The sequence below is a fragment of the Dermacentor variabilis genome, chromosome 5 (assembly GCF_050947875.1).
Source record: "Dermacentor variabilis isolate Ectoservices chromosome 5, ASM5094787v1, whole genome shotgun sequence".
In the NCBI taxonomy this organism is placed as follows: Eukaryota; Metazoa; Arthropoda; class Arachnida; order Ixodida; family Ixodidae; genus Dermacentor; species Dermacentor variabilis.
The window spans coordinates 80647768-80661759 of record NC_134572.1 but is presented as its reverse complement, the minus strand read 5'-3'; the positions used below and the strand labels follow the sequence as shown (position 1 = coordinate 80661759).

The following is a 13992-nucleotide window of genomic DNA, read 5'->3' as shown; positions in this document are numbered from 1 at the left end:
GTATGCTTTGATTTACTTGGCGCCTCAAGCAAGAACGTCTTGCTTGATGTGCGCGTCAAAAGCGAAGCAGTCATGCTACCACGATCATTACCTCTATATAGTAATAAGTGAGCAATAAGCTTCATAAGCTAAGAAGCTAAGTTACCAGTGCTCGTAGCCAAACACAGCTGTGTAGCGAAACCACGTGAACTTACGCTCAGAAGCGAGACACAGACTCTTCTTTATTGAAACATTGTACTCTTCTGTGAAGAACTGTGCAATAAAAATTATAGTTCACTTTTTTATGCTGACGTAAGTGAACCTGTTCTAACAGGTGGTGCAGGTGTTCTTACAGGTGGTGCAGGTGAGCAACCAACGCACATCATGCATCAAAAGGCAGATCACAAGTGACCCTTGGAATGAGGTCATAAGCAGGTTGCTGTTGATAGTAAGCTAGAATGTCGCTCCCGATCCTCACGTGTGCTTGAGAGAAGTTTCCTTCCCGCCCGCAACACTCAGTTGTGCTGCTCATCTCCACGCCTAACACGCAATTACAGTCCCAATATGCGCCCACCCCTGACCAAATGAGTGTGCAAAGGTGCTGTCGGTTTAAACGTACGACGATTCCACACCCAGCTGATCGTTGTACACCAGCACCTCGTAATTTTTTTAGTACGATCGGGAATTCTGGCCTCGTGGACCATACTAAGTTGGAGTAAAGGCTATTCCACCATCACCTTGCCATACTGAAAAAGTACTCTACGTATTCTCGATTTCTACGATTTCTCTACGTATATCAGGTTTCGGCATAAGTTCGGTGTAGGGAGATTTTTCTCTTGGAGGATTTTCATAAAAATAGTTCTACGCACAATATAAGCTAATGACATTCTGAAAGAAAGTATGGATCCATTGAGAGAACCGTAGCAGATGCGGCTGAAGATGAAATCCGCGTCCACGTAACGCCCTTGCTTTAACATTCACCACACTGTGGCACATCAATGCACACAAGACGCTTGGCGTCGATCTTACGGTAGAATCTGAAGTTGGGATTCAGGCCTTCTTGTTCATGGCAGCCCACGACGCAGAAGTAACGATGGTGACACGTTTTCGAGGCTAAGATAGGTCTCTCCGGAACGGCGTCGCCGATTCCTTCTGCTTCCAGCATTACGTCTCACGGAGAGTCCGTTTTCATTAAACGATAGGCTGCGGCGAGCTCGCAGCGTGGTCTGCGAGGTCTGTGAGAAGTCACGAGCTTTTTCGCACTCGCAACAGGGCAGAAAAAAAGCGCGAATTGACGCAAAACTCTGGGTATAAACGTGCTTCGCCACAGCCAGGGCTCAATACTACCCAAGCCGGTACTACCCAGATAACGTTTCGCGCGCCACCACCAGGCGCCGCTACTATGCCTCAAACTCCAGCGCAAGACGCCCATTGCAGAAGCAGTCGCGCCACACTTCGCTCCGCTTATAACTTGCCGTACGAGACAGATTGTACGCGCCTGCCAATATGCAGCGAAATAAAAACACGTGTAAAGCTGAGCTCAAATTTCGCATTAAGGAGTATGGTAATCATCAGTGAATTTTTTCTTTGCGTGGTGTGCTACCGTGGGCGTAGATGACGTCAGTGTTCGCGAAATTGTTTTGTGGTTCCTAACTTGTCACTCCGTTTTCTCGTCGAACCAAATCATTTTGAAGGACGGCGGCAATGTAGAACTTTCAAATTTCCGACCGACCTTCAAGCTACTTTAATTTTTGCGCGCTGCTGTTTTCAGTTCGATAGATCTTGTTCTCGTACAGCCGATCAACCTGAACAATATTTCATCTTTTCCCCTTATCTATCATTATGAATGACATAGTCGGTATTAGAAATCCAGGAACTGCTTTATTAAAGGTATGACGTTGCCCACCATTTTCGTCTGGTTTGAGCTTTGTAAACACCTAAAATATGCATGGCATGCCTCTTGGTGACAATCTACGCATTCTGTCACTCTTTTTTTAAGCGTGACGTGTACTTAACGCTCCGTATCCTATGTGTGAAAAATTCTTTGCTGTCTCTTAAGGCATTCTGTTTGTGAGACCGTATTAGTCGCCTTTAATTAGCAGATGACACTATGTAAGACGTACAAGGTCATATGTGCCACCCATCAAACTCTTTTTGAATTGAACTTATCTCGCCACAAAGTTGCCAGGATGACCAGGCGAGAAAGCTGGTGGTTACAGCTTGAAGTGAACCTGGCCACCTCGTACACAGGGCAGCTTCATAGCAGTTGACCGAAAGCATTCGTTTTACATAACGCGTGATTTCGGCTGCTGTTAATCTACAAGTTGTAACGCTTGAATATCTCAAAGGAGTAACACATACCTGGGTGTGTTATCAGTATACTGTTGCGTTATTTGCATTAAAAGGACACTTGCAAGTCGAGTGCAGCTTACTTCGCCGATTGCCACTCCCATTACTAGTCAATGGTTGGCTGGTACCATCCTACGTGGTTGTTCCATGTCGTCTTCCATCGTCCGTAGTTTTATTTGGCGCCTTCGTTGTTAACATGCATAACCAATTCGCCCACCAAGACGTGCTCAGCCAATGAATTCAGGGGTTTTACGTGCAAAAACCACGATTCGATTATGAGGCACTCCGAAGAGGGGGGGGGGGTCTCAGGATTAATTTTGACCACCAGGGGATCTTTAACGTGCCGCCAGTGCGCGGGAAAAGGGTGTTTTTGCATTTCGATCCCATTGAAATGCGGCCACCGCTTTTGGGGTTTGATCCCGTGACCTCGTGCTTAGCATCGCAAATCCATAGCCGCTAAGCCACCGCGGTGGTTAGCATTACAGGCCAACAATAAGTTGTAACTTTTGAATATAGCAAAGGTCTAACTATGTTACCAGTACTGTTGCCTTATCTGGATACCAAATTATTGGTAGGAAGCGTTTTAAAATAGTAAATTCCTCAGGGAGGAGGAGGAATAAATGTTTATTGTGCCAAACAGCGAGAAAGCGTTCTCCAGAAATTCCAGAAAGCCGTTGGCAACTAATTTAATAACTACTCCATTCAATTGTTTGCGAATGCAATTTGCGAGTTTTTTATATGTTACCCTCATTACGAAAGGCACGCTTACATTGAGTTTGGCTTAGATGTGGCCTCACAACAATGGAAACGTTCGATCTGTACTGATCTAGAAACATTAATGTGGCTAATTTAAACAATGCTTAAAATGTGCGTGGTGAGAAAGAGGGCCTTTGGATTTCAGATGTTGCCTACTCTATCATGCAATATCCACCGACGATCATATACTTCGAGTTTGCATTGAAATTTGTAGGTTTGCATGTAAGTAGCGCCAAGCTTCGCGGAATATATTCACCAGGCTCACTTTGTAACGGCGAAGCTTCTTCAGTGCATGACAAGGTGACGACCAGCGTCCGCTCGAGCGGTTGCTCTCGATACAGAAAATTGAGAATGCAAAGCTCATCAATTCCCATGCAGTCGTAACCAAATACATTGAGGCTATTTGATGGCTTACTCTCTCACAAATAAGGGCGGCGCTGCATCAACTAGCGTCTAAGTAGGGGGAGCTGCACCATTGCCTTTGCCCTAACGGCGACAGAGTAAAACTGCGCTGTTTGTTGCACTACCCAGCTACAATAGCGCAATACTACCCTACTGCGGTGACTCCCCTTTCACAGTGTAGATCCGAGTGAGAGCGTATACCACATACTCCTCAAGTGGCGGCTCTCACTTAGCCTACTACTGAGGAGTACTACTACTCTGGAAAAAAATGCTGGCTGTGGGAGTGCCCAGCACAGTACACACAGACTAACACGACTCTCTCGTCAAGGTTGCATGAGGCTCTGCGGAGCTCCGCCCTCGACGACCAAACCTGGGTGACCAAGCACGCCCGTGAGGCGGCGGTGAGGCAAGCCCTCCACGTCCCCTCACGGGAGGCTTAGGCCCGGCCGTCATAAAGGGCTGGTTGTACAATAAAGGTTTATTCCTCCTCCTCCTCCTCCTGTAACCGAGAGTAGATATAAGCATGAAATTACTACTGGCAGAGCCGATTGGTTGGAGTAATGATGACTGCTCACAACCGTCTCACAGCCAAGTAACATAAGTAGCGTAAGTAAGTAGCGTAATTAAGTAGCGTAAGCAATAAGCGTAAGCAAGCAAGTAGCGTAGGCAAGTAGCGTAAGTTAGGAAGCTAGTAAGTAATTAGCGTAAGTTAAAGTGAGTGAGTTAAAGTAAAGTGAGTGAGTGAGTAGATAACGTAAAGTAAGGTAAAGTAAGGTAGAGTAAGTCAAGGGCAAGGTTAAGTAAAATGTAAGGTAGGGTGAGGTGAGGTAAGGCGATGGTAAAGTAATGTGATCTAAGATGAATGAGTCATTAAGCAAGTAAATAGGTTCTTAAGGCATTTTGACTGAACTACGTTGTTCTTTTGTTGTCTGGCTGTTGTACTGAACACCTACAGTGCCAGCTGAATAAAAGCTTGTCATGCATTGTAGTCGCACACTTTGCTGAATGCGTTGGCGATGATTAATTTTATCAGCTTGAAATGCGCAGAGCAAAATGGCAGCTGTTTCTTCTCACGTGGCAAGTGCTGCTAAAACGAGTGATGCGAGTGAGGGAGGCAGAGGCTAACTGACAACTGGAGAGGTTTTCCTGCTGGCGGCATGCGTAGCAGGCTACTCTAGATGAGAAAGAAGTGAAATGGTACGGACAGTTCAGATTATTGACGCACACTCATTAGTATCTCGCGGTGACCAGCGTCTACCAGAAAGGTTATTTAAAAGCACTTCCATTTCGCAAGAATCACAGGCGGCGCCATTTCCTGGACCATGAGGCTATAAACACTGGCTTAGTGCGTTTCGTATGCGAGAGGCGTCAACCTTGAAGGGTTCTTGTCAGTTACGGCAACATGTGCTTTATTTGGTGTTTTTATAGTATACAGCGACTTGGTAAAAGTAGAGTATGATCTCCCGAGGGTTGGCTAATGCTCTCAGTTCTGCAACGCCCTATTGTAATTGCCACATCAAAGTGAGGCCAGCTGCTGGTAGTTATTTACAAAATTTACATTAACATCGTGAGTTCCCAAGGAAGGTGGTCTTCATAGTCACTGGTTATATAAGGACATTGTTTTCTACTGAGATGTGCATATGTACGTAAGCACCCAACAAAAAAATTAGTGCCAACGAAGATCGAGCTGCTTTTACTTGCCGCATGTAAAGCAATTTTCAATAAATAATTTCCTTTGTGTCCCAAAGATATAGGCATTATAACACAGGACGCTTTAAGACAATCATTGCAGTAGACATCTCCAGAGTGATCTCTTAAAACGCCCTACGAAGCAAAACTGCTACTAGAATTAAAATACCGGCTATAGTGAGGACAATCGCGATAAAGAAAACGCTATAAACAAAATAAACGTTCCTCCCTTCGCTTCTGCCCCCTTGCTCTCTGTTTTTCGCAAAACATGAGCAGTGCTTTGACAATTCACTGTCCCTAGCGCCCAGCGTATGTTGTGCCATGTCGATGCTCGGTCTAGTGAGGTAGTTCATTCCACTGGATTTCGCCACTTGAAATTTGTCACCAGCTGGCTCCCGGGGGGACAATGGAAGACCCTTAGAAAGCTTGGTACTGCTGGCAGTGCGATGTTGCAGTATGTCCTCTGCAATATATCGGTGATGAAGCTTTGGTGAGTGAATACCACGCTTCTTCAACTTGCCAAAAAGCTCATGCACGCAAACTAGTCTGGGACCACTGAAACGCCGACTCCCCTGTAACGCTAGTGAAATGCGACAATACAAAATTCAACGAAGAAGCGGCTGTAGCTCTAGGAACTTAGTATTTGGAGAATTTAGACACATCTTCGACTAGGGCCGTTCTTTTCATCAGAGGCCTTTCTCTTGTCCTCTTGACCATAGGCATGCTCTTTCAGGATGGGCATAAAAACTGCGCAAACCTTGTACAAATTAACCCGGTCTAACATTCAGCTGGCACAGTAGAGCTGCCTAAAAAAAACTATTCTTTCTTTTTTTAGAAGAGGAGGAAAGCTTCTCTGTCGAGAGTAGCGTCACACTTTCACCCAATGTAAGGTTTCAGATCTTGCGCTCTCGGCCCTGTCCTCGAAGAAATATCCAAGGGAATCCTGGTGTCCTGTGTCAGGGTGTTCCTGGAGCCATTGGGCTCGAGTGCCTCCAGTGGAAGCGCTGTCACTGCTGTCGCTTTGACGTCGAAAGTTTGCTCACGTGACACCGCTTCGCCTCGGTGGCGCTCACATGGCTTGCAGCGAGCCTTTTTTTCACGTGGTTTATTTTTGGACAGGAACTTTGTCGCTTGTCGTTCCCTATTTCTGACTAATCAGCGGAAAGGTTGCCTTGGGGCTTTCGGAATAACATCCTCGGTCGTCCTCAAGTCAGCCAAGCGCCGAAGCTTTACTCGATACGATGTGATACAGGGAGCACTACTTGCTCCCTACGAAAGTTGCGTTTTTCCTCGCCTTAACCTGTAAAGCCAAGCTAGTTGAAATGAATATTTGAAATCAGCGCGAGAAGCGACGTCCACACGAAAACAACGCAGGACGAGCGCTGTGGTACGAATACAAACCTCCTGCTGCATTCTTTTTCTTTCGTATGGGGCTGTTTTTAGCGTAGATTTAAGTATGAATTCCTTCCCGCGGTGATTTTACGGTGATTTCGTCCTTGTTGTAGGTTAAGTGCTGTGGCTAAGCCAGTTTGTAGCGGACGCTCCGCACGTGATCCAACTTCCCGCGTCACTTGTGCGCTGTTGATACGCGGCGCTACGTTATGTCCGCGATCCAGTAGGGCAAGGAATTAGGTGCCAAACAAAGATGGTTATTCTCTGTCTCTTTCAGTCTTCAGAGCTTACAGGCGTCTGCATAATATTAGCGCTGTAAGACTGAATCAGGGAAGAACCTCTTGGTGAAACCATGTGTAGTGAATACCGTACCTTTAGGAAATGTAAGCGACCGGTTGAGCCGCAGTTCATGAAGCAGGTCAGCAGGAATAAGAGCTTGCTGTCCGGAATTCCAGGGAACGACGTGGCCGCTGGCAACCATACGGCATTCGCAAGCTCTGCGTAGTGCTTTTCGATAACGTGCACGGCCGACAGCGTCGCTATGCTGCTTTTAATGATGTCGTGCCTCTCCTGTCGAGTCAAGGTCCGCGCTTCCGCCGTGCCGTTGATGCGGCTCTTGAGGGTTTCCCCGAAATTTTCCATGTCATTGTAAAGTGGCCGCCCCAGGATCTCTTTCATCTTCTCATTACTGTGTGGCTGCGGGCGGTTCGAGTAACCTTGCGGAAAAGATGGACGCGAACAACAACAACAACAACAACAACAACAACAACAACAACAACAACAACAACAACAACAACAACAACAACAACAACAACAACAACAACAACAACAACAACAACAACATGTTGGTTCGAGCGTATTAGGATGTTGCGCAATGATGTCGAGGAGTTGTCCCTTGGCTACAGTGCCATGGTGATCACTTTCGAGGGCAGGCAAACTATATGACGCCACTTGGTCCGCACTAAGGCCGTTGAAATATACTTGGTTTATAAAGTCGACAGACGGTTGCGATACTCCCTAATGCAAATTTTGAGCGCAGCTGTTCAGGTGTTTTGAATTTGCGATACACTGTGGTAAAATACTTGATTCTAAGCGACAGGGTCCTCTCGGCGGCTGCGCTGAGCCTCTGCTTGGGTCGCTTGTTCAGTGGCAGCGGCAGACGAAGCACTTCCACCGAATGCGTCGCTCATTGGTCAGAAAGAAAGCGTGAACACGGCAACTAGAGGCCCGCGCGGGGCGTATTCTCTAGCGGCGGGGGGAGGGGGGGGGGGCGTAGACGAAGTAGCGCATGCGCAGTGGGTCCGAAGCCCACGCCAGCGTTTTGTTTCCATATATGACATAAGTGGACACGCTTGCCGCCGTGAAGCACGTCTCGTGTGGCACTCCGCTTTTGTACTCAACCTTTCGCCACACTCTCGTCCTCCGCTTTCCTCCTCATGATTCCGCTGCACCTCCCTCATCCGCTTTTCCCACCGCGCTGTCTTCGATGTCGCCGTTTTTCATCCCCCTCTGCGCCCTTTCATTATTATTCGCTGTGCTCATTCGCTCGGTTACGCCGAGGGACGTCGACTCTCAATGCAGGAACGGGTGCCTAAGAGTTGCGTTCTAAAAAGTTTGCGGACGGTTTTCTGCTGATGTTTATGTGTTGTCTAAGACGCCATATGCACGTATAGCCCCTGATACTTAGGTAGACTCAAACCAACATAACTTTTTGCAAACAACACTGTGGACATTCTCTGGACCACAGTGCATTACAGGGACGAAACCTTCGTCTCTGGAGAGCACGTAGATTTCGCATAGTGAATTATTGGAGGAGGCGTGAAGCTACCTACTCCAATGTTCATAATGAAGAATTAGATTATACAGGCTATGTAGGCACTGAACGCCTGTAAATTAAGTCAGTGATGTGAAAAAGAAGGATGAAAGTTTATCCGTGTGCTGCGATGCACCTGCTTTGCAGCCACTGCAACTACTGTACAGTTGCTTATGCGCATGAAAGAAAACCGCGCTCCGTGCCCTGATGCGCTTTCTTTTATTGGCATGTGCGTTATATCATCAACTGTCTACTCTTCCAAACATTAATTGAATAAGTACTGTCTGTATATATCCCGCATATTGCTGGCATTCCTAAATCTTTGTATTTTTGAGCCTTTTAAATGCATGGCTTGTTTTACGAGAAAATTCGTTAACGATGTTTGATTTGGTCAGTCGGCACTCTACGAACACCTCAATTTTTTAGAATATACACAGGCAATATCTTGCAGTTTCATGTCACAAGTTCATATACTATTAGGCGCTGGCGAAAGCCATCGGCTGAGGGCAATCTCTGCAACTTATCCATAAACTATCACCGAGGCGAAAGAACTTAAACTTTACTACTGGGAAGGGCCACCGCCATAAACGAGAATTACTCGAACTAGAGCAACAACTTTTGTTCTTCAAAGGAGATGTTTTGCTCACGTCAGCGAATGTTTGCTTCAACTGTTACCACACAAAACAGTACAAAACCTTTTATGCGCACAATATTGCGCCAGCTATCGCTGCAATGCCTCATAATTAGTGAGAAAGTGCAATTCTTTTTTACCTGTCGCTTCGCATTGGGCATTCCCTTCCAAGAACACTCAGTTGTTTCCCACGTGCATTTATTTTTACATCTGACGCGAGTTCCTAAATTGAGCCCAATTGGGCTCCTCGTTGTGTTATATGGCAAGCGTCTCTTGATATGTTATGAAGTTATGCCATAACTAATACTCTTGCCGTGAGAAAAATATGAGTTAGTCTAAGACACCTCGTTCAAATGTGCTTCTAAGCACCATTTTGGCAAATGAATTATTACGTATTATCAAGTTATTATTAGTTCTAACAGAGCAATAAATAACAGGTGCATTCTCCCGCTATCGAAAGCCACCATTTTTTTTTTCACCGTGTAAACATTTTATCCCGAAACCCAAATGCCGCTCTCGCTTGTGTGCCTCACCTGGAAATGGTCATCGGAGTAGAAGTCCATGTACAGCAGCGCCAGGACGTGGTTGGTCGCGGGTATTCCTACCGTGACGAGCGGCACCGCGAGGGCGTGTCCCGGCAGCGATAGCGGGGGCGATAAGCTGGCGTAGCTCACGGGAACTTCGCGGGCCACCAGGAGACGGTAAACGACCTCGTGCGATACACCCGGCAGGTGGTAGATGTTCTGGCGGGGACTACGCAGTGACTGCTTGTTTCGGAGCACCGCGGCATGCGCGACGCGCCTGTAGCGATCGAAGTAGCTGCCGTTGATGGTTTCGCCGGGAACAAACGCGTACACCTTGTCCAGCATAGGCCACGTCGAGCTCATGTTCAGCGCGTTGATCTTCACGTGCGCCGTCGTCGATGCGACTGCGGCGCCCGCCGATTGGCTGTAGGATGTGACGGAATGGTTCAGGGCGCGGAGAATGGTTCCGACGACGCCCCACGCGAAGCGGGTGTCTCCTATTAGGTCGGCTTGCAGCGTCCAGCTCGCCAGCGGCATCACGTGGCTGATGGTCTCGAAGCACTCGCGCGATCGGCGTGCCAGAGCAGAGTCCACTTTGCCCATATCGGCGAGCATGGCCTTATGCAGGTGGCTGGACAGGAAGGGAGACAGGGTCCAGACCAGGTAGGCACCGAGGAACAGTTTGAAACGCTCGCGGTGTCCGTCGACTCTCAGGTAGCTTGCGTCAATGGAGTCGAAGATGCCTGGGTGCAAGTCGACGACCTCGTCGTCAACCCAGAGCTGCGAATCATCGGGCAGGTGGCCGTTGATAGCGCGCCGAAGTTCGGGGTCGCTCAGGTTCACGTACCGGGGTGCGGTATAGGTGTTGTAAGAATGCTGCGTGTAGCAATGCGCAGGAGTGGACGTTTATCGAATGCACACAGCAGACCAACATTTCGCCAAAATAACTGAGTATTGCGAGTATCATCCACTGCAGAAGGGTAGAGCCAAACGGAAATAAAGTAGTGGAGCGCACTGCACTGCTCAGTGGATATCACGTCCTTGTGTTGGGCACGTTTTCGCTGGTGCTGTTTCCCTTCGCTGCGACCACGTTGCTCCGAGAAAAAGAAAGCAAAATGCTCATGTACGTAGATTCAGAAGTGCTTTTAAGAACCTGAGACGTTGAAAGTTATACTGAAGCACTTCACTGAAGCCACATTGTAGCCCAGTTATTGTGTTCGACCTTTGTCATTAATCAGTGAATCAATCAGTACTTTAAAACTAAAAGAAAAGTCAAAATCCACAGTATAGGGGGAAAAATCAGCACCATGGGCGCTATAACGCAATACTATTCCAAACTTTTCCAATTCTGCAATCAGCCCTCCGCGATTGGTCAAAAACTTTTTTGGACCACCCTCCGTTTTGCTCTGTCACGCTACGACACGAAAACAGCGATAGCTCCCCATCTGATATGACGTACACACATTTATTATCCATTATTTGACTGTGGAAAACAAAAATACTTATTTCTGATTCGACGCCTTTTCGCCATTAGCTCTCGGCTATTCGTCAAAAGTTTTCGGGCTGCACCCACTTCACCTGCCTGTCACGCGACGTCACAAAACCGCAAAAACTCACCGCGTCAAAGTGACGTGTACGCGGAAAAGGTGCATCCATATGCGGAACTGAATTTTCTTCTGAATAGCCGCAGGCTGCTCCGTTCCGAAAGGAATAAAAAATGGCTGTCGCCGATTGTTCATGCACTGGCTATTCGCACCTGCCGGAGAGCATTGGTTTATTTGCATAATCAAACTTTTTGCGTGGCCGTGTAACGTTTTCGAGCACTTTCGGCACGTTTACGACCTCGTTCTGCCGCTCTTCTTTGCTGAGGATCCGTTCTAGTGCAATTCTTATGCTTCCGTTGCATGCCGCCGCGATTTTCAACCAGCCACAGCAAGCGAAGTAAAGGAAAGCGGACCAATCGCAGACGCCGGCGCCACCCTCTTCATCCGGTTATCGATTTTCAGTGCAGTGGCTCGGCCCCACCGAATCCCTCTCCAGTTGAGCGTGCTCCTCGCCTCTTACCAGCCAATTAGATAAGACAAGCCACTCGGTGTAGGCAATGTTACTCATATTTTATGCAAACAAGATTGAACTCCTATGAACGAGGAGGGCGTTTGATTGGTCTGTTCAGACAACCCTGCGGTTCACCACCCTATGCTTGCGTCGGCAGTTACGCAAATTTGACATTATGAGGTTGGAATAAATACATATGGGAATAGTTTTACGTTATAGGGCCCCATGACAAACTTTGAAACTCATGCAGCTGCCGCCATGGTTAAAGCTGCACCCGTAACTAATGACTTCACACTATTTGCATTTTAGCATCTTAGCCTTTTGAATCTAGGCAGGTTAGGTTAGGTTAGACTCCCTGATTAGCACTTGTGTTCTGCACTTTACATTCTTACCTATGAATTATAGTTCCTTTGTGACGACAGGTTTATTTAATAAAACAACATCTAATTAGAGCAAATCCTCCTTTTCCATGTGTAATAGTCGCAGTAGGACAAGCAGAATATCTCTGACCAACAACTAATCATTATACGTCTTAAAACGGCCCTAAAAAGGCGGCAGTGCTTGTCCAAAAATAGCGAAAGAGGAAGAATACGTCATCGAAAGGAATCGCGCAGAAATCTACCTGCTTTCATTTAAAGTACACATTTTGAATATGTTTGCACTGGGAGATGGTTGAACTTGTCAGATGAGTTGACTACAGCGCTAGCTTGCACGATAGTGTGATGAAAACTTTCAAATTTACTTCCTGGATTACGACGAGAACGTATACGCTCTAACTGAATGCTCAAGTTCTAGACACTTAGGTGTTTAACTGTGCCAGCTATCTTGTGAATGAAGGAAGGCCGGAATACCATTCCGCTGGAACAGAAATTCTGACAATATACAAGAAGTTGGCAAACTACTCACGTAAAGCACGAAGACCAAATGTACTAATAGTAAGCAACAACGGCCACTGCGCCTCATAAACGCCTCTACTTGTGTACGTAGGCTATTCTACGGATACCTTCCTATGAACTCCTAATGCTGCCATTTTCTCTGTTACAACCAAACGCACTCTATTGCAGTCGATTTCCGCGCATGAAAATGACTGTATCGATGCACTCGGTGTCTCATGACCATACTGATTTAAGGTCACTTCGCACAAAAACTTTTCATGTAACAACCCACGATGGCGGTGCCTATGAATCAAAAATAACACTCTCTATAGGTGCGGCAATCAAGAGAGAGCTAGACTACATGAGATTTAATGTTTTATTTGCGGGAAGGATAAATTGTAAACTGTTCTGTATGTATATTTTCTGCCAACGTTCTTGCGCATTTACTCTTATAAGCTTGCTATTCTGAAGGAATATTTCGACAAAGGTTAGACATATATTATGGGCGTACCTGTAAGCCGTCTGCTGTCGAGAAAAAAGCAACATTTGGTTTTGCTACCTTATCACGTATAGATTAGATTATAGCCAAATGCTTATTTGTTTCCGCTCGTCAGGATCCCACCCTTTTGTTTGAGAACAAATTATGTGTTAGAATGCTGTTTAGCCCTTACTTTGTAAGGCCTTTAAATGCCTGTTTGTGTCATCTGTGCCTATATATGGCTGTGTTGACTTTTGACACCTGAAAAGGTTTTTTTTTTTTGTGGAGCTCTTTGTTTTGAAAGCAGAATATCTCGCTTCTTTCCGCGAGAACTGGCAGCATCGGCAGACGCTGTAGCTCGTTCCAACGCCTCCAGCAGCGTGATTTCGAAAATAAACACTTGTGTCGTCAACGTTGGTGGATGCTTCGAGAGCGTCTCACCATCTCCCCAACACGGGTTAACAATACCAGAGATAAAGATTACCAAAAGTCTCCTCCTTTGCCAGTGGACATGGAACTACACTTACCTTGCAGGTGGGGATTTGAAAAAATGCTGTCTCTTTAAACAGGTGTACCCTAGACTATACCTTCGAAATACGCTTCACTGTAGATTTGGCTGCACATGTGTTAGGCGAAGCGTGCGAAGTCCTTTGGAAATACAATCCCCTTTTCGGCGCCTACGCTTCTTTTCTGGTTCTGCAGACCTACAGACATACCGGCTGGTGGCCGCTTACCTTAACTCTGCAATAAAGCAGGAATAAACTCTGCCCTTCTGCAACAAACTCTGCCCATCATCCCGTCATAATCTCCTCTTATTGAAGACAAGGTCTTCCTATGTGACTTCGCACGGGTTTAACACGGGGTTCACACACGGTTGGCGTATCTGGGATCTGGCTATCTTGTAAGCACTTGAAAAAACGGTTGGTTAGGTTGTTGTAGATATTGTATGGACATGGAATACGCACCAAATAATAGCTCTCCGTGCCGAGAACACGCATGGATAGTCAGGAACTAAGGATATAATAAAACATGAGAATAATGATCCACAA

General features: G+C 46.6%; 1 protein-coding gene across 1 annotated transcript; it reads right to left on the bottom strand.

Moving 5' to 3' along the window:
• Positions 1–4880: 4880 nt before the first annotated feature.
• On the bottom strand, positions 4881–10440 carry LOC142582869 (uncharacterized). Its single transcript, XM_075692958.1, has 3 exons — positions 9545–10440; positions 6940–7263; positions 4881–5638 (listed from the first exon to the last, which is right to left on the bottom strand). Exons 1-3 carry the CDS (start codon positions 10148–10150, stop codon positions 5525–5527), a joined length of 1044 nt encoding a protein of 347 aa, XP_075549073.1. The 5' UTR covers positions 10151–10440; the 3' UTR covers positions 4881–5524.
• Between the last annotated feature and the right edge of the window lie 3552 nt (positions 10441–13992).